Below are 25,428 nucleotides of genomic sequence, written 5' to 3' on the forward strand. Positions count from 1 at the left end.
TAATCTTTTTTTATTTGAAAATACAGTGAACAGGGCTGGTGCTGGGGCAATGGTTCAGGAGTTAGGGGCCGAAACTGCTCTTACAGAGGACCTTGGTTTGATGCCCACCACTGAAACAGTGGTTCATTACCATCTGGAACTGATATCCTCGGGCACCAGCCGCACACACGTACATTTAAGAAAAATACTCATACACATAAAATTAAAAACAATAGCAACAACAATAGATGGGCTAGGGAGGTCAGGATCACTTGCTGCTCTTGCAGAATCCGGGGTTCTACTCCCAACACCTACATGGCAATTAACTGTCTGTAACTCCAGTTCCAGGGGATCAGTTGCCCATTCTGGCCTCTTCAGGCACCAGACACATACATCGCACATAGGCAAACATGTAGACAAAGCATTCATACAGGTAAAAACGAATTTATCTTTTTAAATGTAACAATGTAAATGTAAAAATGTAACAAATAAAAAAGCAAAAATGCAACAAACAGGCTGGGGATACAATTGTGCAAGAAAGAATTTATTACATTGTGTAATAAATTAATAATCCAACTGATTAATTAAAAAATAAAGCTCCAAAGAAAAATAATTCCTTCAAGATGCCTGCTAATTAGGGATTTAGGCTGAGTTCAAAGCCATACTTCCATACTTTTGTCTGTTGTCAACTAACGCACTCTTGCCATAAGAAGATGAGGCGACAAGGAGCCATCCATAGTTTGGAGGCAAGGAGGGAGCCTGGGGCAGAGAGTAGGTGGACTGATCATCTGGCCTTTGTGTGGACGTTCAGAAAGTCTAGAGTCAGGGAGGCTCACTGGGAGGCTGCAGTGGTGACTCAGGTGAGGTAGAGAGGACAGCAGAGGAGGGACGGAGCGATGAGAAAGCTGGAGGTCAGGACATATTTTCCCCTGTGTCCCCATCTTCCATAGAGGTTTACTGCTCATCCTGAGATGGTTGACCTGTTTTGGTCATTTAATTGCCTGACCTTGAAACTGCTATGTATCCAAGGGTGAACTTCTGATCATCCTGGTTCTCTGCCTCAGTTGCTGGAATTACAGATATGCACCACCATACAGTTTGTTTGTTTGGTTGGTTGTTTGGTTGGTTGTTGTTGTTTTTTTGTTGTTGTTGTTTGTTTGTTTGTTTTTAATGCAGCGCTAGGCATGGAACCATGCCCTTCAGGCATGTTAGACATTCTCTCTACCAACTAATCTTCATTCTAGCCTTCTCTGGGTCACAGTCAGCCACAGGGTCAGCCTTGCCATAATCACCCTGGTCGCCTACTCTGACTGGAGTGGATTTGAAACTGAGCTGAGATCTGTAATGTCTCCTGAGAGCCAGGCTTGTGTCATGATTAACCCAGCAGGTGAATGAGAAGAACCGGATGCTGCACATGGCTCCAGCAGGTGTCTAACAAATAGATTCAGTGATAATCAACAAAAGCAAAAGGTCTAATTTCAGAGTGGGTCTGATGCACTGAATGTAAGAAGCCCTTCCATTTTCAGCCAATGGGGCAGCAGGCCAATACTCTTGCCAGAGGAGATGAGAGGGCCAGGCCTTCTCATGCATGGTCCTACTGTTCTCCCCAACCAAAGCCCAGCTTCCATCCATAGGCTGCAGAGGCTACCACCCAGATGTGATTGTGATTGGTTGTGGCCACTACCTGGGCTGTGATCTGAAGGCTGCCCTTGAGTTTCTGGGGATATTGCCTTGGCCATTTCTTGACCAGTTCTCATGTGAGCCAAACACAGCTCAGTAAATAGGAAATTAGAACTTTTGCTTTTGTTGATTAGCGTTGCATCTATTTATTAGACACCTACCCCAGCCATGTGCAGCACCCAGTTCTTCTCATTTACCTGCTTGGTTAATCATGACACTTTGTATGGTGGGCATGGCTCCGTTTCCATTTTGTAGATGCCAATACCAAGATGGAAGAATAAGAGAAGGAAAGTCAAACCAGGTTCTGGCTCAAAGAGAGATCACAGTAGGGTGTCAGGGAAGACACAAGTTGAACAGAGTTAACTCAAATATGCTCTAACCTGGGAAATATACAAACAGTCCTAGGTTGTCACAGGAGCCTTCTGGAGGGATGACTTCCATCTGGGGTTCAGGGGTTTATATGAGAAAGAGGTGATGGTGGGATGAGTCTGAGGAAACTGAGGTGTCTGCTCTGCAGAATATGTTGTCATGGGTAGCAGCAGGAGTCAGGGTGCAGAAGAGGAGTATGGGAGTCGTATGCTTTGCATCAGGTGGCAGATGAAAGCTGGCTGCAGAAGCTGGAGAAGTTTCATTCCAGCCTGAGGGCAGCTGAATAGGGAGGGCCAGTCCTGGAAGTAGGAAGATGGCTTAGGTCCGTCTGCAAAGGGATATATGCTAGAGACCGACAGTGAGGAGACTAGCTGGCAGGAGTTGTCCAGGTATTAAGGAGAGCCAGTTGGAGATGAAGAAACCCATATCAAAGGGCCTCAGGGTAATAGCAGAGAGGGTGGGGCATTCTCTGTCGCTGAACTGAGTATTATTTGAGGGCAGAGCCCTTGGCATGTAGCCTGGAGCCTAGCCCTAAGAACAGGATCCCAGCGTGGGTTTCCTGTCTGCTGCAGCTCACTTCTAAAGCACATCACAGGCGGCAGTTTGAAGGAGGGATGTCTCACCCCTGGGCCATCTACCTGTGATGTGGTTGGTCCTTCCTGACGCCAATGCTCTTTGTTTCCATGATGGTTGGCAGGCCTGGCCGCCTAGGCCTTGCGTCGCTATGACAGCCTAGCTTGATGTGGCTGTACCGCCATAGTCCATAGGGCTCCTATAAACCTCCAAGATCAAGACTTAAACGCACCCCCCCACACACAAACACCTTCCATGCAAATGATGTGGTCTCTCTAGTGCTTGAAGATAGAGCTTCCGGCTGAGTGGAGGGTCCTTGGGCAGACACCTCTGTCTCATTTGACCTGGGAGGTGGTGGCCCTTTTGCCGGGAAACATCATCAAACTCTCCACCATTCTGTAAAGCCAGACAAAAATCATAGGGCATGAAATATCTCAGTCAATAAAGTGGACCAGCACACGCTTGGGATCACAGCACTGGGGAAGTGGAGAGGCAGATCCCTGGGTTCACTCAGTGGCCAGTCTAGACAAATTAGTGAGGCCCAGGTGAGCGGGAGACCTTGTATTGAAACTGAGATGGACAATGCACTAAGAAGAGCTGACATCTGATGTGCACATGCGCACTCGCAAGCACACACACACACACACACACACACTTGTGCCCCCATATGCACACACAGGACAGCTGTGTGTTCTTGCACATACTTATACATGTGTACCCACATACCCACAGAAAGGTACACGTGATCATGTGCACCTGAACACACACAAACAGTTGTGCACACACACCTCTACTCAGACACACAAAGAGCACAGGTTATAAAACTGACTGATGTAGCTGTGATGAGTTCCCAGTCTGCAACTACACTGTATCTCCTGGATCTTTCACTTCTGCATTGATGGTGAAATGGGCTTTGTCTTAGTTACTTTTCGATTTCTGTGAAGAGACACCATGACTAAGGGAATTCATAAAAGAAAGCATTTGACTTGAGGACTAGCTTACAGTTTCAGAGGGTGAGTCCATGGCTGTCGTGGCAGGGAGCATGACAGGCAGGCAGGCAGACATGGCGCTTGAACAATAGCTGAGAACTTACATCTGATTCTCAAGCAGGAGGTTGAGGAAGGGAGAATGGGAAGGAGGGAGACACCTCCTGGCATGGGCTTTTGAAACCTTGAAACCCACCCCCCACATCACACCTCCTTCAACAAGGCCACACCTCCAAATCCTTCCCAGATAAGAGACAAAACTTTTGAATGTATAAATTTATGGAAGCTATTCTTATCCAAGCCACCGAAGGCTTGTACTGACTTCATTGGTTTGGTTCAGAGAAAAAGGTGGGGATATTTATACGAGTGCTCCAGAATGGCACTTCACACAGTAGGTACTTTTTCTGGATATAAGCCTTACTAGTCTTTCTAGCTTATATAAATGGTGATTCTAGTGGGTATATACTCTTTACCACAAGCTGGGAGTTCTTCCAATGCCACCTTCCTTATCTTACTCTATACCTGCCTCAGTGATAGATCTATGCCTAGGGTCTATCATCCATTCACCTCCCAGTCTGTCCATCTCTACATCCATCTATCTTTCCATCTATCTATTTACCCATCCATCTACCCACTCATCATTTCATCCATCCATCCATACATACATCCTGTCTCCCATCTCACCATCCATTCATTCGTCTTTCCACTTCTCTTTCCCTCCCTCTATTTCTGCACCCATCCATCTCCATCTCTCCCTCCCTCCAATTTTTCATCCATCCACTTCTCCATCTATCCTCTTTTCAGTCTTTGCCTACCAGGCACAGTAGGTGGTTAATTCCTCCCTGTTCAGTAGGTGGTTCATTCTTACCATAGGTTTCCAGTTCTGACCTGGAGCCTTGTTTGCTTTTTGTTGTTTTGCTCGTATGTTTTTTTTGTTTGTTTGTTTCTTTGTTTTTAGACAGAGTTTCTCTATGTAGCCCTGGCTGTCCTAGAACTCTCTATGTAGACCAGATTAGCCTTGAACCCACAGAGAACCTCTGGCCTCCACCAACTTAGTGCTGGGATTAAAGGCATATGCTACTCCACTACTCCCTGCTGGAGGCTCTATCTTTTGAGCAACTGGCTCACACAAACATGCTGACAGCATCAAGTGAAGTTGGATTCATTTCCTCATTTCTCAGTGTCTGATCTCCATGGCCTGGGGGTGGGGGTGAATCTGTGTCTCTCCAATTTAAAGTAAAAGATTAGTCCTCCCCAGCCTTGTGAATCTCAGGACTTGTGAACCCTCTCTACTTTCCCCATTCCCAACCCAATCCCACTGCAGTCCCTGTAGTGGCCTTGAGGCCCAGCCCCCAAGACTATGTTTTGGGGCTTTGGGTACCTCCCTATGCAGGAATGACCTTTTGTTCTGCATTACGCAGGGGCTTTCTGTTCCTCATTGTTTAGTCCTGACAGAGATTGTGGTTTTTTGTTTTTTTTTTTTCTTCTGTCCAAGGGAATAAACAGGCCTGGAGGTTGTTGAGGGAGGCATGGGCCCCTTTGCCAGCTGCTGGGACTGGGATTACACATAGCAGCAGGAGAAAGGACCAGAAAGTTTATTCTTAGTGAAGCTGGGGACAAGGAGGCCCCCTTGATGATGGGTGGATCAGTGAGACTTGGCTGAGTCAAGGCTCTTTCCCATCAGGCCCTCTTCGTCTGGAAGGAAGTTGTTTCTAGCCAAAACAGTGTTTCTCTGGGCCACTAGAAGCTGCCCAGGCCACAGCTCAGTTACCACCACCCAGGGGATATACCCCAGGGCTGGCAGGGCAAGTGTTCCCATGAGATGCATACACCGACAGCCCAGTGTGTGGAGCCGGAGGCTGCTGTTTGAGGAAGTAGAGGAGGGTGAAGAGAAGTTTCTTAGTTAATGAAACAAATAGTTTCCCCAGGAAAGCTAGTCTGGGAGTTTTATTGGGGACACTCAGGCCTTCTGTGTCAGTTAGCATTCTTTGGAGTGATGGATACAAATGAGCTATGACACTGATTTCTGGGGTCCAAGGCTCCCCTAATTCTGCTGTGTGTGCCTTCCTCACTCCTTTCTCCCAACTTACCTTACTTTCTCCATGGGATGGGATACTCAGACCACATTGAGTACAGCAGAGGAGTCTCTAATCCCCAGGAAGAGTTCTTTCTTATTTCCTCTTTCCTCTTTATGAGCAGTGTGGCTCCCCAGCCCAGAGACTCTCCCCCTTAGATGTGAAAGGGTCAGCCAGCCATTGATGTACCCTTTGATGTGTTTGTTACATTAGCGGTTCTCATCTGAACACAACACACTGGGTCTGAGCAGTTCCACGTGTGAGATGTTTATTGGGAGGGGGCACAGGGGAGAAAGTGACAGCAGAAAGAGAAGGGGAAAAAGAGAGAGAGGGAGGGCCATTCCCCTTATTTATATGAAAAAGTGAAGTAATGCAAGTAAAGGTGGGAGGTGAGCCAAGTGGATTCTGGGAATATGCTGCAGGTCGCGCTGTCTGTCACCTATGTGATGTCATAGGTTTGGGAAGTCCTGATGCGAAGACCCTTGACTTTGAGAACAGTCAGTGAGGTCCCAGACAGTGTGGAACACCCTTATTTGTGTGCACAGACCCAACTGGTTGTTTTGTCAAGAAATGGAAGGGGGAAGTGCCAGGATATTGTGTGTAGGCATGTGCGCATGCGCTTGGATGTGTGTGCAGCTGTCCAGAGGGAGCTGCAGTGGCTTTTTCAGACTGGGTACTCAGCATGGTTCTGCAACTTCCCTCACCCAGCTGTCTGTATGACCTTCCTGAAAAGGATTGCCTTGATGGGAGAACTCAGAGATAGGCCAGGGCAGCAGATGCATCTATGTTCAAGCTGCTTGCCCCTGGTGCCCAGGGGGAGGCTCTTGCCTCAAGGAAATGACATTAGAATTATTACCTTACTCAGGGTAGCAACTATTGATTACTCTTTTCTGTCTGGCTCTGGATAGGGTAGCTCGTACTGCAGCCTCCAATGGGCCCTCATCTGGGGCTACTGGGTGAGCATGAAGACAAGGCAGGGGGCTGTATTGGGTTGCTTATCCAGGGCACGGTGTGCACAGTCGCTTGAAGAGGGAAGCACTCTCTGTGGACTTTGGTCAAAGGGCACAAGAGGCAGCTAGGGTCCTGTGGCAGGTCCAGAAGAGCCAAAGACTGTCCACAGCACAGAACCCCAGTCCCTTGAGTCATGGCTTCTGGTGGCTTTCAGCTGTTAACACTGAGCAAAGAGAAACATGGTAGGCTCAGAGGTCACTCAGTGCACAGCACTAGGCAAGGTAGGGTGATGCTCTCCAGACACAGCTGGGGATGGGAAGGGGGAAGACAGAAAGCAGAGCCACTGCCCACAGATCATGGGAGTTTGTGCAGTCTATACAGACCAAATGAGCCTAGTAGTAAGGTCGGCATCTTCTCTGATTGGCTTGTTTGCAGCGGCTTTTCAGAGATTGATCCGTGCCTTTGCTGTGCTAATTGTTGGATATTTTATGTATCTCTCTTGCTCCCATAGAATTGAGTCAGGAACCGATGTCCAGAGAGATAGGGACACTTGATTGACTACGACCATACAGCTGCTGGATGGAAGAATAGGAAAAGAAGACCACGTCTCTCTAACTCTCCACCTTTATCTGAGGAGTCAGGGGATTCATTTGAGTTACTGGTTTAATAAACATTCATTGAGCTCCTGCGGACCACATGACGGCAGCTGCTGGTACAATCCAGAGTGCGGAGCAGCCTTCCTCTTTAACCTAGAACCACCCCTTGGTGGTTTCCAGGTGACATCAGCAGAGGCTGCAAGGGCGTTGGGTGTGTGTTCACACCCTCTTTGCTCTTGTAGATCCACTCCCGTGTTTGCTCATGAGTTCACATTTGTGCAGAAATGGCTAATTCATGCTTGTCCCTAAAGGCTCCAATTGCTGTTCCACCTTTTGGAAGAAAGGCAGGGGCTTAGGTAGGTCTCTGAGGTACTGGGATAGACCCAGTGGTGACAGTTGCTGCTGCAGTACACTTCCAACATCTGAGGACCACTTGGAGATCTGAGGGAGGGCTCTGTGTTTCTCACAGTTGGTTCTGTGCCATGTTGGGTGTTTTTTTTTTTTTTCCTCCTCCCCATTTGTCTCCCTTTCATAATTATTTATTTAATTAAAAAAATGTGAGTATGCCTGAGTATATGTATGTGAACCACGCACATTCAGGAGTATGCAGAACTTAGAAGGGAGCGTCAGGTTACCTGGAACTGGAGTGACAGACAGTTGCGAGCTGCCATGTTGGTGCTGGGAACTGAACCCAAGTTGTCTCCAAGAATAGTAAATGCCCCTAACCACTGCGCTATCTCTGGAGCTCCTCCTCCCCATCCTCCCCATGACTCCCTGCTTTCCTGGTCTCTCCCTGGAAGTGCTTGGCACAGTCATTAAAATCATGGCCTAGAGAGACAGACAGGACCCAGGCTCAAATCTCTGTCACTGCCTTAGGTGGGTAACCTGTGCTCTTTATGCCTGTTTCCTTCTATACAATGGTCGGAGTCCATCTTGGCTGGTTGTTAGAGAACTGAATGCAATAATACATCCATCTCAGGTCCAGGCTCTGGAAGCACAGCCTGAGGCATGGCTTCTTGTAACAGGAGAAGGCTCTCAGGGAAGAGGGTGGGGTGGCAGGATGTGGCAGCAGGGTCACATGTTTTCCAACCAAAACCTATGAGTGTTGGTCTTGGGTTGAGGCCAAGGTACTACCTTTGAGTTGGAGACTTGTCAGCCAGTGCTGAGGCTATTCTCCTGGCAGTTGGAGTCTGAGCATGGCTACGAGCCCCCACTGGTCCAAACCTTCCAAGCCCATAGGTGTAAGGCAGCACTGATGTGAGGAGGTGCATAGGTTTGTTTTCATCCTGTATTAACTTCCTGAGGCAGCTCTGCCATGGCCTGTGTCAGAAGCTTGGGTCTAGAGGTGGCGCAGCCATTATCTGTGTCATAGGTGGCATTACATGGACACATGTATGTACACCTGTGTGCATATGCACGGATGTGAGTGCAAGGACACACGGTGCCAATTCAGAACAATGACATGAAGATCAAAAGGGGCCATGTCTATATTCAGAGAGAACCCAGAGGAGGAAGAGCCTACGTTAGGCCCAGGAGAGTAGAGGGTACTTCTGGGAGAAGGAAGACCTCAGCCACAAGGACGGACAGACATCCTAAAAAGAGAAGCTTTGTGTGGAGGTCCTTGTCACAGTGAGCCAAGCCACTGTCTTTAAAAAAAACTACATCTTCTCAGAGCCTTGCTGGGTCTCACCCAGCAGGCAGGAGGGAAGCCCTAAAGTAACCCACTTCCTGGCCCAGCAACCTCCAGACACAAGCATGCCACCCTGAATAGGGAGGCCAAGAAGGGAAAAAGCCTGGACTCTTCTCTCTCAAGCCTTCCTCGTCCTCCAATGCAAGAACCCATACATGAGGCCTGGTGACAGGTATGCTGGAGCCCAGAGTCATACTGATGGCTGCCTCCCTTGTTCCCTTCCAGGTTATCTTGACGCCCTACAAGCCGGAACCTGGGTACAAGTGCCGGATCTCACAGGAATACTATGACAGGAAGGCTCAGATGTGCTGTGCTAAGTGTCCTCCTGGTGAGAGGCAGCTGCTGGGGCTTTGGAAGGTGGTGCCATGTAGAGAGTGCTTGTCCGGGAATGAGGGCCTTCAGTTCTCACTGGCTGCTTTATACATGCTAGGGTTCATGATTCATCTTGCCCTGGGCTCTTGCGTGTGCTGTGCCCTCCACTGAGCACACTTCTCAGTATCTTCTCTTGGTTACTGCCTACCTACATTTTGACCCTATCCTCTTGTCCAGGAAACCTCGTCAATATTGCAATGATGTCCTAGTACTTCTCATAGCCCCACTATGTGCTATGTCTACCCCTATTGAGTAGTGACTGTAGCTTGGTCCCTGTGGAGTTCCAAGCACATGACTGGCCTATATTGATGTCCTGTACTTAATTATCAAGTAAATGAATGGATAGCCATATCATAGATGGTGGATCTGAGCCCTGGCCACATTGGAGAGGACTGAGTAGCTGGCCCCCAGTGCTCAGTAGCCAATCAAGTGTATGCATTCACTTAAGTAGTATTTATTATGCATCTACTCTTTGCTCAATCTGCTGAGACTGTAGCAAAATGCTGGTCAGACATTCCTGATCCTCATCTGCATGGAATCTACTACATTTCTTTCTTTCTTGTTTTTAAGTAAGATTTATCTATTTTTATTTTTACACTATTGGTGTTTTGCCTGCAAGTGTGCCTGTGCATCACATTTCGTACAAGTGCCCTTGGAATTCGGAAGAGGGCGTTCCTTTCTTGGAACTGGCAGCACGGATGGTTGATAATCACTATGTGGGTGCTGAGAATCAAACCCAGTCCTCTGGAAGAGCAGCCAGTGCTCGTAACTGCTGAGCCATCTCTCCAGTCCCAACTCTGCTTTCTAACAGAGGACAGACAAATTACCTAAGAAATATATGGTGCTGTCTGCTCACAGTAGATATCACAGTTGTTATGGAAAGAAGACTACACACAGGGCTGATGGAGACAGAGAAGGATGGGTACTTCAGATGAGGTTGGGTCGTCCAGGAAGGTCTCTCTGAGCCCTGTAAAGGGGACAGAGGAAAGCCACACAAACACGGGATACAGCAGGCTGGGAAGTAAGTGTAAAGCCCTAAAGCAGGGGCCTGTTTAATGGGTCCAAAAAAGCTTGAGGCTGGTGTTTGTTGCCCAGAGTGAAAGAAGATGTGATGGAAGATGGGTATGAAGGGGTGAGGGCTGGTGAGATGGCTCTGTATGTAAAGGCACTTGCTGTGCAAGCCTGAGAACCTGAACCAATGGTGGAAGGAGAAGACAGGTTACACACACATACACACACACACACACACACACACACACACACACACACCACCACCACCACCACCACCACCACCATCGTAATAATATACATTTGATTAAGCGAGATGAGTGGCATCACCATGAAGAATTCAGATTTCATTTACTAGAGGCTTTGAGTCCTGTGCTTGTGACCCAGTGGGCAGGAACACAGGGCAATGTCATCCTCTATAGTCACAGCCAAGGGACAGTGGCTTTTCTAGTGATGAGCAGAGTGTCTTTAAGAAGTTACAAGCTTAGAATAGCAGGGACAGGGGAGACGAGCTGGTTCCAGAAGAGAAAACAAACACCTTAAAGATTTGCCCTGTTACTCTTCCATCCTCCAGGCTCTTAGGACCCCTATGCCCTTGTCACTGACAGGCTACCAGACATGAGGCCCTTATAGGCTCTTATATTTCGTACATCAGGATAGAGAATTTTAACCAACTATCAAGAAGACAGGAGCTGGCAAACCCATTCTCCCTTAAGTATTCTTGACTGTTAATAGGTTTTTCGAGTGGTGGTGTTTCAACTACCTGGAGAGAGCAGAGGGAAGATATGTAGAGAGATAGCTAGGGCCACCAGACATGCTTCATCCCAGGGGCTTCCTGGCAAGGGTCTTCTGCTGAGACCTCTGGTCCTTGCTTCCTCAGGCCAATATGTGAAACATTTCTGCAACATGACCTCGGACACCGTGTGTGCGGACTGTGAGGCGAGCATGTATACCCAGGTCTGGAACCAGTTACCTACATGCTTGAGCTGCAGTTCTTCCTGTAGCGCTGGTGAGTGGCATGAGCAGTGTGATCCCAACATCTTCCCCAGTCACTCGCCCTCCAGCAAGTAAGGTGGATGGGGTTACCCTGGGCCAGCTGTTTTTGTCTTCCAGGACTTGAGTTGCGGGAGACTGCTTTTTTACAACTTGTATGTAGTTATGTGATTGGAACCTGGGACTTCATGCAGGTGATGCAAACACTTTTTTTTGTTTTGTTTTGTTTTTTTGTTTTTTGAGACAGGGTTTCTCTGTGTAGCCCTGGCTGTCCTGGAACTCACTTTGTAGTCCAGGCTGGCCTCGAACTCAGAAATCTGCCTGCCTCTGCATCCCAAGTGCTAGGACTAAAGGCATGTGCCACCACTACCCAATAAGATTTATTTATTTTTATTGTATGTGTATGGGTATTTTTACTGGCATGTAGTCAGGATCTATTTTGTGTTGAGTCAGGATCTCTCTAGGAAGCTCAGAATGGCTTTGAAGTTATGAACTGCCTACCCCAGCTTCCTGAGTAGCTGAGATTACAGACCTGAACTCCCAGAAAAAGCTTTCAGTTCAGATTTTTTTGTTTTGTTGGTTTTTGTTGTTTTTGTATTTGTTTATTTGGTTTTGGTTTTTATAGGATAGGGATGTGTGTGTGTGTGTGTGTGTGTGTGTGTGTGTGTGTGTGTAGTCTTGGCTGTCTTGAAACTGAACTAGCTCTGTAGACCAGGCTGGCCTCGAACTCATAGAGCTCCAACTGCCTCTGCCTCCTGAGTGCTGGGATTAGAGATGTATGCCACCCCTGCTTGGCTGTTTGCTTTTTGTTTTTTGGTTTTTTTGAGATGGGGTTTTTGCTAAGTTTCCCAGGTTGGCCTAGAACTTTCTATAAGGCCCAGGCTAACTTTAAACTTACATTCATCCTTCTGCCTCGGTTTCCCCAGTGTTGAGATTACAAATGTGTGACACCTGCCTGGACAGTTCCAGATGACATTTTCCTTCTAGATCCTACCAAATCTTCATTGGTAGTGGGGAAGTGAGGTCAGAGTTGAGAATGTAGAGCCTAGAGAAACAGATGTGTATATTCACTCTGTGGTGGATTTCAGAGTACAGACAACAACAGCCCAAGAGGCAAGGTGTTCAAGGGTCCTTTGGGCCTGTGCTGAGGGCCCTACCAGCTCTGGCAGGAAGGGCAGAATGGGTGAGTGGAAGTAGAGATGACCCTGGCTGTCTTTCTCACCTCTAGACCAGGTGGAGACCCGCGCCTGCACTAAACAGCAGAACCGAGTGTGTGTTTGCGAAGCTGGCAGGTACTGCGCCTTGAAAATGCATTCTGGAAGCTGTCGACAGTGCATGAGGCTGAGCAAGTGCCCCCCTGGCTTAGGAGTGGCCAGTTCAAGTAAGGATCCCTCTTTCTCTCCCTGGGAAAGGATGTGAACATCCCTGAGATGTCACAGGCACTTACCTCTAAGCCTTACCTCTAAGCCTCCAGTAGCTGCCACAAGCATTACATGTCTCCTGGCACCCCTGATTACACCAAGCCCTTAGCTGGTAGGAAATCAGGTAGGACAGGAAGGTAACCCTGGACAGCAAGTCCATGTACATGTATGGTCATGTGTGTCCATGCATGGGTGTGTGTGTGTGTGTGTGTGTGTTTGTGTTTTAAGGGAGAGGATTACAAAGTGGCCTCCCTTGTGGCCCCACTGTTAAGAGACTCCCCACCTGGCTACATGAAGTGTTCATATTGTCGACAAGCTCTGGATTTTCTCTTCAAGGAGCCCCAAATGGAAACGTGCTATGCCGGGCCTGTGCCCCAGGGACGTTCTCTGACACCACATCATCCACAGATGTGTGCAGGCCCCACCGCATGTGAGTGTTGACTTCCTGGCTTCTGAAGGAGCAGGGAGGGTGACCGCCTGGGGAACTGGGTCCCAGGATATAGGACAGCTTCTCACTCTTTGTCTCTTGACTTGGGTTCTGGGACAGACAATGGATGACTTGAGCAGGAACCTGACATAGAGGCAAGACTGGATTGAGTGACCCTGGGTGGAAGTTGAGAAGTATATGAGGGGGTAGTGCTAAGAAGCCCATACCCGTTGCTTGGCTATTGGGATCCTTGTCCTCAGGCCTGGCTCCCTGAAATTCTGTGGTCTTCTATCTTCTGTGGTCTCCTGATTACAATCTTCCTCCCCCAGCTGTAGCATCCTGGCTATTCCCGGAAATGCAAGCACAGATGCAGTCTGTGCGCCCGAGTCCCCAACTCTAAGTGCCATCCCAAGGACACGCTACATATCTCAGCCAGAGCCCACAAGATCCCAACCCCTGGATCAAGAGCCAGGGCCCAGCCAAACTCCAAGCATCCTTCCGTCGTTGGGTTCAACCCCCATTATTGAACAAAGTACCAAGGGTGGCATCTCTCTTCCAATTGGTAAGTCCTCAGTCTCAAGAGTGACCCAGGCAGGCTTGGAAGTGTGCAGTCTGAGCTACTGGGGAAGCTGAGACAAGAGAATTGCAAGTTCAAGGCCAACCTGGGCTATAGAGTAAGTTTGAGGTCAATCTGGGCAACTTAGTCAGACCCTGTCTCAAAATAGTACTTTTAATGGGAGCTGAGGCTGTAGCCCATTGGTAGAATGTCTGACTAGTTTGGGGTTAATCTGCAACAAAAAATAAATTGAAACATAAAAGGGAGGTGCTCCCCCACCCCCACACCCTGTCTCTCTTGCCTCTCAAAGCCTCCCTTTGGGCAGAACTGGGGCCTGGTCTCTGTCTTTTAGAACAGATGCAAGTGTAGAAGAGTTGAGTCTCCAAAGATGTGATATTGCCATAGGGAATCCCTGGGTGGCATGAATATGAACATAGGTTCTGATTGCTAGTTATGATGAACCCATTTGTCTCACAGACTATGGACTGCTGGTGTCTCTGGCTTCCCTCTTGGGTTAGGATGGTACCAAGTCTAAGGCCCTACACTGTAGCCTTCTGACTGCATGTGGTTTGCAGATGTGATCTTTGGTTTGACCCTGAATTTGAGGGCCTAAGGCTGGACTTGATCTCAGCATCAGCACCAGCCACCCTGGAACCTTTGTTTCTGAGTACCCTGCCATCTTCCTAGGTCTGATTGTTGGAGTGACATCACTGGGTCTGCTGATGTTAGGACTGGTGAACTGCTTCATCCTGGTGCAGAGGAAAAGTAAGGTTCCGGTCTCGTCCTGTTTCCCGCCCCACATCTCTACCCTAACACTTTCTCTGAGCCTTGGGTGGCGGGCCTCGTTCAGAGCTCTGCACTATCATAGACTCAGGTGGATCTGGAGACTGTAGCCTCTTGCTCTCCAGGAACTTAGAGCCTGGTGTAGAAGGTACATACTCTAACCTGGCTACCAGAAGGTAGTGTCAAGGCTATTCTAGGGGATTGAAGTTCAGGATCTTTATATAGGAAGCCTGGAGTCTCTAGGATTCTGTGAGCTGGCCTGGGTCTCAGTGGGTGGAGTGTGTTGAGGCAGGGCTACAGCACAGGCTGGACTGGAGGATGGCTGGAGCAAGGGGGTAGTGGCTGAAAGTAGCATGGGCTCATCCGTGAACATGGCAGGCAGCTACTCTCTGGGCTAGGTCCACTCTCCTGGCTCTACCCTAGCCATGCTGTGCCCATTAAGATAGATGTTCTGAAGAAGTCCTACCTCTGACTTGTTCCTCTCTTGTTCCTCTCTCTTCATTGTAGAGAAGCCCTCCTGCCTACAAAGAGATGCCAAGGTGGTGAGTATCCCTCTGCCGTCCTCCTCCCCCTTCTCTCCTCCAGCTCTCACTCTTCCTCCTCCTCTTTCTCCTCCTTTTCCAGTTCCTTTACTAGGGCATCATAAGCAACATCATATAAGCAGGATCTAATGTGTATGGTGGTGCATACCTGCCATCCCAATAGTTAGGAACAGGTAGAGGCTGGAGGGTCAGAGTGTAAATACTCCCTCAGAGCCAGCTGATGTTTAGCTACATTACAGACGGGAAGAAACCGGCAAACTCTCCCCTAGCTGGGCATAGCCAGGCTCTTTCCCTAGGCTATGTCCAACTCCTCACTGGTCTTATGCGTAAGGCACCTTGGCGCCTCATTATATAGATGAGGAAACGTAGGCTTAACAGCTACAGTCACCCTTGAAAGGTTGTGGTGTGTCCTGGTGGTCAAACCCTCTGAGCATGTGCATCCGGCAGCTATACCCAAAGCTGTCTCAGGCTGGCCTCTCCTAGCAGGGACTGCTTACCAAGACTGGTCATCAGGATTTGGAGAACCTAGATGCCCCCCTTTGTCCAGCCCTGTGCCCTGTCAGCTACTCTGGAGCCCAGTGGATGGTGTCCTCATGTGCTAGAGTGAGGAGGCTGTCAGGCAGGAGCAGCAGTGACTCAGCTTCTACTCTGAGGACTGGGGAAGATGGGGTTATCTGGAAAAACAGCATGTGAATTCATCTACACCTCCCCCAGTCATGCACTTGGTTCATGTTTAGTCGCCGGCAGTTACTAGTGGTGGTGGAGGAAGGACGTGGCAGCACTGTCTGAGGGCTTATTCTTCCAGCTTGACTGTGACACAGGCTGTGACAGAGGTTATTGCTCCCAACGTTAGAGTCTGGGATTATATGGCTCAGACACTCTTAAGTTATTGTCCTGTGTCCTAGCTGTGTCCTAGACACAGCTAATGGGTATGGCCTGGAACACAAACTTAGGACTCTCTCTCACTACCCAGCATACAATTATTGTGCCACTCTTAGGCATGCCCACATGAGCCTGCACATATAGATACCCTTAGCTCAGAGGCCGACAGAAGCCAGCCATGCTTCTGCCAGTCCTAGTTCCATATAACAGGACCAGACCCAGAACCATAGGAGGTATCAGGCAAGCTAAGGTTTTTTTGGTGTTCACTCAGTGGGGTCCCAGCCAGAGTCACATGACTCTGATAGTGTCTGTACTTGAACACTGTAGCTTGTGGCTTTGAAGAAGCTAGCTGTGACCTTTGGGGAGGAGGGGAAGATTGGGTTCTGTCTGGCTCTAGCCACAAGCAGAAAGGGGGAGGCCCAGACAGACAAGCTCCTTCTCTGGGGCTGGTGTGGTGTGACATTTATGAGTGCCTCTGTAGAGTTATGGGGTAAGGCTGGGGCCAAGGTCAGACCGTGAATTCAGAATGCTTTTCCTCTCTTCCATTTTGGGGTACCTAGCTGGCAGGACCCCAGGGGAGGCAGGAGGATGCAGTGGGCATGCTCCCACATCCTAGACTGGGTTTGCTTACTGTGACCATCAGCCAGCTCTGTAACTCTGAGCTCTGGATTCACCTTCTATGGGCTTTTGTGGCCTCATGAGGACAGCTTGTATAAGATCCTTCCAAGTCCAGAGTCAGAAGCTGTGGACTGGGCAGGAAACAAGGCCTCAAGGCCACGTGTCATGACATACCTGGGCATCTAAGAAGCCATAGCAACAGTGGGCAGGACCTGGAGATGGAGGTTTCAGTAACTCTCTAGAGAGCACCAGCCACAGGAAGGATAGCCCAACTATTGCTTCAGCTTAGACTACACCTGGCATTGTGCCTCCCTGGAAAAGTGTGGCCACTTTTTCAGCTGCTGTCAACAGACAATGACCTTGGAATAGATGTCCTTTGCATAAGTTGCCATGGACAGGGAATTTGTCTTAAGCCTCTAGAGCTGAACCCCAGACACCCAGAAGAGGCATGGTGAGTTTTTAGCTCGACTGCACTGTATCCAAACCATGGCCTCAAGCAAAAAGTTCCGTTTCCATATTTACAGAGCTAGGATGGCACTAGGCTATACTGAGTGTCTAGAAGAGCTGAGACCAATGTGACTCAGGCACAGTATTTGGCACTAGGTGCTCATGTCACATACAGAGTAAGAAGCCACAGGGAAGCCACACGACATCATCTGGGTGAACTGTGGGAAGGGGCAGCTGAGAAGACCAGTGAGGAACCCTGTGAGTGAGTGGCCCTGAGGAAAGGACCCCATAGGCCAGGGTGATTCATTGAGCAGAAGGAATGAAGAGTAAAGGTGCTAAGCTTCGAGGACCAAGGCTGGCCTCTGGGACAGCTGCTCTGATCCGCCGCCCACCATCATGAAGTCTATGCTTTGCAAAACATTGATGACGGCTCAGGTGCATCAAACTTGTTTATTTATGAACACTAAAACTTGCCCTTTAGATTTGAGGCATTTTGTATTTTAGACACGGACCTATGTAGCCTGTATTGACCCTGAACACTAACTGAGGATGGCTTTGAATTTATGATCCTCCTGCCTCAACCTCCCCAGTGCTGGAATTACTACATACACCACCACACCCTGCTTATGTGATGCCGGGGACTGATCCACTGAGCTCTAGGCAGAGTCTTCAGTCCCTTCTGTTCTTGCAGAAAACACAATTTCAGTTCTCAGCACCCACATCGATGGCAACCATCAGTTCCAGGGGATCTCATGCCTTTCTCTGTCCTCCAAAGACATCTGCCCACTCATGTACCTACCCACACTAAGACACAAATATATACACACAATTAAAAATAAAAAACAAGATTAAAAAAAAAAAAGAAAAGAAATGTTACTGTCTCAAAAAAAAAAAAAAGTTGGACCATTTAAAAACATGAAGATCATTACTGGCTGGCAGACTATACCAGCTTCTGCAGGGTACCTATGCCAAGTTCTTTTTGTTTTTGTTGTTATTGTTGTTTTTCAAGATGAGGTTTCTCTGTGTAGCCCTGGCTGTTCTGAAACTAGGTTGGCCTTGAACTCACAGAGAACTGCCTGCCGCTGCCTCCTGAGTGCTGGGATTAAAGGTGTAAGCCATCACACCCAGCCCCTGCCAAATTCTTATAAACAGTGTCCCATGTAGGGTTCACAGCACCACTATTGTTGAAATTCCCAGCTTTTTAGTTTTGACAGTAACCCAAGGACATAAGCTATAAGTCTTCCTTTATACCTGGGAATGTGGAGGCCCAGAGAGGTTAGGTAACTTTTTCAAGGTCATATAGCCAGTGAGTGGTAGAGCTATGAACTTTAGACTCAGATGTCTTTTTCAGAATTCATCTCTTAGCTGCCAGGCTGGTGACACATCTCCCTGTGCTTCAAAAAGTCACTTTTTCCATTTCCTTGTGAGGACTGAGATTGAAAACCTTTGGTGCCCTGTGTGGAAACGTGTGGTGTGGGCAGAAATGTGTAAGCTGTGGAGTGTGGGTGACAGGGGAGATTAGGAGAGCAAAGGCACTTGCAGATGGATTAATATTCTCCCTCTTCCTCCCAGCCTCATGTGCCTGATGAGAAATCCCAGGATGCAGTAGGCCTTGAGCAGCAGTACCTGTTGACCACAGCACCCAGTTCCAGCAGCAGCTCCCTAGAGAGCTCAGCCAGCACTGGGGACCGAAGGGCGCCCCCTGGGGGCCATCCCCAAGCAAGAGTCATGGCGGAGGCCCAAGGGTCTCAGGAGGCCCGTGCCAGCTCCAGGATTTCAGGTGAGAGGCTGATTCCCTCCTGCTCTGGGCAGATAGCTGGCCCTCCACCTACTGGTAGAAAATAACCCAAGAGGAAAATGCCTTTAACACTTACTTGGTGGCTATGACAACGGACAGAATGGCTCTGATCTGCTGCCCAGTGTCTTGTGAGAGGATCCTATTGCAATTCAATAGTTCTGAAAATGGTCCAGGCTCACAGTGCTCAACACAGCTCCCATGGAATACATGTATCATGTTCCCACCAACGTCAAGTTGCAAAACCTTGAGTCAGACTTCTGTAGGTAAAGTCAGGTTCATGTGTATCCCTTGCCTAATCTCTGCTGGTGTCCTGGAGCTGCCCTGTGGAGCCACCCTTAGCTGACCCTGGCTGGCTTCCTAGTCCTGGCTCATGTGCATTCCAGCCACTGTAGGTTCAGCGCCACCTGTGTTGGTTATCTCACTAGCTCATTCTTCTTCAGACACTCCTGCTTTGTCTTTCAAGTCTGCCATATCAGGTGGGGAGTAATCCTGAACCCTCCATGTTGTCATCCCTGGCCGGCTTGGCCTTTGTTCAGAGATCTCCAAGGTCATGCCTACTTCCCACAGGATTATCTGTCTTCTTCTACCCTTCGATGGCCTGTGTGATTTCCCCAAAGCCACATTCTGCTTACATCCCTAGGCCCAGCACTGGTCTGGCTAGATTGTTTGCTTCTGAGACAAGGTTTCTCTGTGTAGCCTAGGCTGTCCTGGAACTTGCTTTGTAGACCAGGCTGGCCTGGAACTCAGAGCTCCCTCTGCCTTTGCCTCCCCAGTACTGGGATTAAAGGCATGTGCCACCATCCCTGATTGGCCTGTCCAGTTTTATAAGCTAATACTTCCTAGGGCAGTGTAACACACCAGTCTTTGTCCTGGGTGCTTTACATGAACCAAACCTGCCTATCAACACTAAGAGATAGTTACTATTACCACCCCATTTTCCAGATGAGGAAATTGAGGTCCAGGACACCTTGTTAAGAGCACATAGCTAGTGGACCCAAGCTCCAGGAGTCATCAGCTCTGCACTATGAGCTTCGGAGCCCTGGAAATGGGAGATGAATGAAATAGTTCCTTCAGGGTTCTTTAAAAATGTTTTGTGTATGGGTATTTTATCTGCATGCATTTCCATGTACTGTAGGTGTGCATGGTGTCTATAGAGGCCAGAAGAGGGTAACAGATCTCCTAGAACTGGAGTTACAGATGGTTGTGAAGTGCCATGTGGGTGTTGGGAATCTAACCCAACTCCTCTGAAGGAGCAACAAGTGCTCTTAGCTACTGAGCCACCTCTCCAGCCCCATTCTTCTGGGGGTTCTGCTCACTGTAGCTCACTGATGACCAACTTTGGGTCAAAGGCATGATGTGTGACCCTGTTGCCTCTACTCGGTCTGCATCTCACCCTACATATATATATAATCTATAATAGAGACACTATTGGTATCTCTTGTGCCTACAGTGGAGTCAGTCCCTTGTGGGTTTCCCAAAAACCCAGAGATTCCCTTTGGTTTGGTTTGTAGAAGAAAGGGCAAGACTACAGGCCTTTGTCCCTCTCTTCCGGCAGCACAGGCTAGTGGGGCAATAGGAAGTATAAACATGAACGTGAACTTGGTCATTCACCCAGAGCAGCCTAACAGCCCTGGGGCCATAAGAATCCAAGCAGGCTCCTACATCCCATTTCCTCATCTGGTTATGAGCCATGCTCTTCCTTAGCACGTCAATGAGAGACTGTGGCTTTGTGCCCACATTGGCACCTGACAGGGGATTGACAGCCAAGACCACACTGCCTCCCACACCAGCCTCCTCCAACACCCATGTTCTGTTGCTGCCTTGACTTCCGTGCCCTGCTCTTGCTCCTGCCTATGCAAGCTTTTCTGCCTGCAGCACTCCTGCTGCCTCCCTGCCCACAGGAGTCCCGGTGTCTGCTTTGTGTTTTTCCTGTCAGAACCCCACCCTCACCAGCACGTGGTAACTTGTCAGGGCCCCTGGCTCTGACCTGAGGATTCCCTGAGCCTGGCCTGGAACAGAACAGGTGTCTCTTAACATTGGTTGAGTGAATACATGTGCTCGAATAGAAACATGAATTCATCTTTCATGGCTTCCCTCCTCCCATGGTGTTCCATTGTGGCTTCTTCCTTGGTCCCTGAGGACCTATGTCCTTTCTCCTCTGACCTCTGCCCCCTCCTTTCTTCTCACAGGTGTACTGTACCTCTCCTCCTCTCCCATTGACACCTCCCTCTACTGTGGGAGCCTGTAAACCCCAGAATTGCCCCACTCACCCCCACATGTTCATGACATGCAAAGGTCATGGTGACGTCAAATGATGTTTGGGTGCTGTTGAGGCCCAAGGTAGAGGTTTCTTTGTGGTCCCTTGATTCCAGTTCTCCCTCTGCTTGATATATTTGAGGCTGCTCTGAATAGACTGGTTGGCTCTGTCCTAACCCAAGCTCCCTTGAGTCCCAATTTCCGGGAGGCAGAAGCCAGGATAAATAGACAGCTGCCACTACTATGGGCCCCGGGGGGTTCTGCAGATCTCTAGCTGCAGTAGCAAGAGCAATTGCCATGCAATTGATATTTGGGAGTAACATATGTCTACCCTCTGCTAGTCTGGCATTCACTCCTCGCCAACTTAGAGAACTTAGAAGTCCACAGAGGTCAGGCAGGATGATGGATGGACTGTCCCTGATATTCATTCTGTCTGTGATGTCTGCTTCTCTATATCCCAGTGGTAGGGATCAAAATCCACGTGTCTGGTAGGTGAGCTTTAAACTGCCAACCCCTAAATTTTAAGTATTGTCAGTCAATCCACTTAAAATGCTATCATCACCAAAATCAAAGTGTGCCTAGGCTGGTTTTGATCCATTTGGTACTTGTCCTTTCAGTGGTCATGGGGAATAATCTTTATAGATTTGGCCATGGGCAGTCTTCTGTAACTGCTTCCTGCCACATCCTAGCTTCTCTGTTCCAGCAAACTGCTCTCTCTCTCTCTCTCTCTCTCTCTCTCACACACACACACACACACACACACACAGGTGTGCTAATGAGTCCATGTGTCTATGTGGAAGCTAGAGGACAACCTCAGGTGGCATCCTTAGGAACCCCATCTCCCTCCTTTAAGACAGTTTCCCCTTGGCTTAGTGTCCACCAGTTAGACTTGGTTGGTTGGCCTGAAAAAACCCAGAAATCTCGCTTTCTCTGCCTCCCAAGTAATGAGATTACAAGTGTGTGCCGCCATGCCCAGCCTCTTTACATGGGATCTCAGGGGTTGAATTTAGGTCCTTAAGCTTGCAAGACAAAGTCCTTACTAACTGAGCCATATCCTCAGCCCAAGATTTTGTTCTTCTTGGAGTACTTTTGTCTGCTTTAGATAATTGTCTCCGGTCAGCAGCAGGGAGCGTTGGGCTGGGCAGCTGGAAAGTGAGCACACAGACACGTAAGGGTGATGCATCTGCCATCGTAGTAGAGGTGAGCTAGGGTCTTTAGCCTCTTGGCCCTTGGCCTATTGCTCTAACCTGCCCCTGGGACAAGAGGCAAACTGCAAAGACACCCTGTCTCCAAGATCCCCAGACTCACCCTCCCATCTGTGCTTCACAGATTCTTCCCATGGAAGCCACGGGACCCACGTCAATGTCACCTGCATCGTGAATGTCTGTAGCAGCTCTGACCACAGCTCTCAATGCTCTTCCCAAGCCAGCGCCACAGTGGGAGACCCAGATGTCAAGCCCTCAGGGTCCCCAAAGGATGAGCAGGTCCCCTTCTCTCAGGAGGAGTGTCCATCTCAGTCCCCGTGCGAGACTACAGAGACACTGCAGAGCCATGAGAAGCCCTTGCCCCTTGGTGTGCCGGATATGGGCATGAAGCCCAGCCAAGCTGGCTGGTTTGATCAGATTGCAGTCAAAGTAGCCTGACCCCTGACAGGGGTAACACCCTGCAAAGGGACCCCCGAGACCCTGAACCCATGGAACTTCATGACTTTTGCTGGGCCCATTTCCCTTAGTGGCCTCCAGAGCCCCAGTTGCAGGTCAAGTGAGGGCTGAGGCAGCTAGAGTGGTCAAAAACTGCCATGGTGTTTTATGGGGGCAGTCACAGGAAGTTGTTGCTCTTCCGTGACCCCTCTGGATCTCCTGGGCTCTTGCCTGATTCTTGCTTCTGAGAGGCCCCAGTATCTTTTCCTTCTAAGGAGCTAACATCCTCTTCCATACGCTTGGAGGAAGGATAGCACAGCTCTTCAGCCTGAATGCTGACACTGCAGGGCGGTTCCAGCAAGTAGGAGGAAGTGGTGGCCTGGTAGGGCACAGAGGAGGCCCTTCAGGTTAGTGCTAAACTCTTAGGAAGTACCCTCTCCAAGCCCTCCGAAATTCTTTTGATGCAAGAATCAGAGGCCCCATCAGGCAGGGTTGCTCTGTTATAGGATGGTAGGGCTGTAACACAGTGGTCCAGTGTGCTTTTAGCATGCCCTGGGTTTGATCCTCAGCAACACATGCAAAACGTAAGTAGACAGCAGCCAGCACAGCCAGCCCCCTGTGTGGTTTGCACCCTCTGCCTTTGACTTTTACTCTGGTGGGCACACAGAGGGCTGGAGCTCCTCCTCCTGACCTTCTAATGAGCCCTTCCAAGGCCACACCTGCCTTCAGGGAATCTCAGGGACTGTAGAGTTCCCAGGCCCCTGCAGCCACCTGTCTCTTCCTACCTCAGCCTGGAGCACTCCCTCTAACTCCCCAACAGCTTGGTACTGTACTCGCTGTGACCCCAAGTGCATGTCCGGGTTAGGCACTGTGAGTTGGAACAGCTGATGACATCGGTTGAAGGGCCCACCCGGAAACAGCTGAAGCCAGCTATTTTGCCAAAGGATTCATGCCCGTTTTCTAATCAACCTGCTCCCCTAGCATGCCTGGAAGGAAAGGGTTCAGGAGACTCCTCAAGAGGCAAGTTCAGTCTCAGGTGCTTGGATGCCGCCATGCTCACCGATTCCACTGGATATGAACTTGGCAGAGGAGCCTAGTTGTTGCCATGGAGACTTAAAGAGCTCAGCACTCTGGAATCAAGATACTGGACACTTGGGGCCAACTTGTTAAGGCTCTGCAGCATCAGATTGTAGAGGGGAAGGAACACGTCTGCTCCCTGGTGGCCAATCCTGGAATGACATCGGGCCTCCTAAGCAACAAAAGAATGAATTGGAAAGGACTGTTTCTGGGTGTGGCCTCAGCTCCTGTGCTTGTGTGGATCCCTAAAGGGTGTGCTAAGGAGCAATTGCACTGTATGCTGGACAGAATTCCTGCTTATAAATGCTTTTTGTTGTTGTTTTGTACACTGAGCCCTGGCTGTGTCTGGGTCTGGAGCCACCCCACCCCACCTCCCATCCCATCTTTACAGCCACTCTTGCAGAGAACTTGGCTGTTTCCCACTTGTAGCCTGTGGATGCTGAGGAAACACCCAGCCAAGTAGACTCCAGGCTTGCCCCTATCTCCTGCTCTGAGTCTGGCCTCCTCATTTTGTTGTGGGAAGGAGACGGGTTCTGTCATCTTGGAAGCCCATACAATGGATGTGAACAATGGCTGTACTAGCTTAGACCAGCTTAGGGCTCTGCAATCAGAGGAGGGGGGCAGGGAACAATTTGAGTGCTGACCTATAACACATTCCTAAAGGATGAGGAGTCCAGAATCTTCCTCCTTCAGTGTTTGTGTGTGTGTGTGTGTATGCATGTTTGCATGTATGTGTTTGCCAGTATGTGGAGGCCAGAGGTTGGTTTTGGGTGTGTTTGATCACTCTCAGTGTACTGAGGCAGGGCTCTCATCTGCACCCAGAGCTTGCACATTTGCTGGTCTAACTTGCTTCAGGGATCCCCTGTCTGCCTATGGAGTGCTCGGGTTACAGGCAGGCTGCCATACCTGCCCGGCATTTACATGAATACTAGAGATCTGAATTCTGGTCCTCACACTTGTATACCTGGCATTTTATCCACTAAGACATCTCTCCAAGGGCTCTCCCCCTTCCTACTTAATAAGTTAGTTTTGAACTGGCAAGATGGCTCAGTGGGTAAGGCAGTTTGCAGACAAACTGATGACCTGAGTTGGATCCCTGACCATAAGGTAGAAGAGGCCTGATTCCTGCAAGTTGTCCTCTGACCACCACCCCATACATGCTTCTGCATATGTGCACACATCACATTCTTGCACACACACTCACATACCATAAATGCAATACATTTTTAAAAAATAAATTGATTTTATTTTTTAATCATTATTTTTGCTCATCCGTTTGTTCATACCTGGGGTTTTGCTGTATACCCAGTCTGGCTGCATCCTCCAGGCACCTTGAACTTGGATATTCTCCTGCCTCAGTTTCGAGAGTGCTGAGTTATAGGCACATGCAACCATGTCAGGACTCTTGGCGTTACATTGTGTTCGAATCTTATTTTTCCATCTAAGACTGACAACCACTTTGCCAAAGGATGACCTTGACTTTTGTACCCTCTTGCCTCTACTTCCCAAGTACTGGGATGACAAGTCTGTCCATCCTATGATTTGTGTGGTGCTGGGGCTTGAACCCAGGGGCCTGGTGAATGCTAGGCAAACGCAATCAGCTGCCCAACCCCAAACTTCACTTTTCACCTGTGATTTATTAACATGGTTCCTGAGCAGACAGCATGATCCTGTTGCCCTGAGGAGCTCTGCTCGTTGCTTTGCCAATG

At 49.1% G+C, this 25,428-nt stretch overlaps 1 protein-coding gene across 1 annotated transcript in view; it reads left to right on the forward strand.

Moving 5' to 3' along the window:
* The window catches only part of Tnfrsf1b (TNF receptor superfamily member 1B), a 32,030-nt gene extending 7,979 nt beyond the window's left edge, over nucleotides 1–24,051 (forward strand). Inside the window, exons 2-10 of the mRNA XM_021159916.2 lie at nucleotides 9,125–9,227; nucleotides 11,160–11,288; nucleotides 12,501–12,653; nucleotides 13,030–13,123; nucleotides 13,450–13,682; nucleotides 14,364–14,441; nucleotides 14,967–15,001; nucleotides 18,521–18,728; nucleotides 22,332–24,051. Coding sequence (XP_021015575.1) covers nucleotides 9,125–9,227; nucleotides 11,160–11,288; nucleotides 12,501–12,653; nucleotides 13,030–13,123; nucleotides 13,450–13,682; nucleotides 14,364–14,441; nucleotides 14,967–15,001; nucleotides 18,521–18,728; nucleotides 22,332–22,645 — 1,347 coding nt within the window. The 3' untranslated portion in view covers nucleotides 22,646–24,051. The remainder of the gene's footprint in view (nucleotides 1–9,124; nucleotides 9,228–11,159; nucleotides 11,289–12,500; nucleotides 12,654–13,029; nucleotides 13,124–13,449; nucleotides 13,683–14,363; nucleotides 14,442–14,966; nucleotides 15,002–18,520; nucleotides 18,729–22,331) is intronic.
* The last annotated feature ends 1,377 nt before the right edge of the window (nucleotides 24,052–25,428 follow it).

The sequence above is a fragment of the Mus caroli genome, unplaced genomic scaffold (genome assembly GCF_978045245.1).
Source record: "Mus caroli unplaced genomic scaffold, Mus_caroli_1 scaffold_6, whole genome shotgun sequence".
Taxonomy (NCBI): Eukaryota; Metazoa; Chordata; class Mammalia; order Rodentia; family Muridae; genus Mus; species Mus caroli.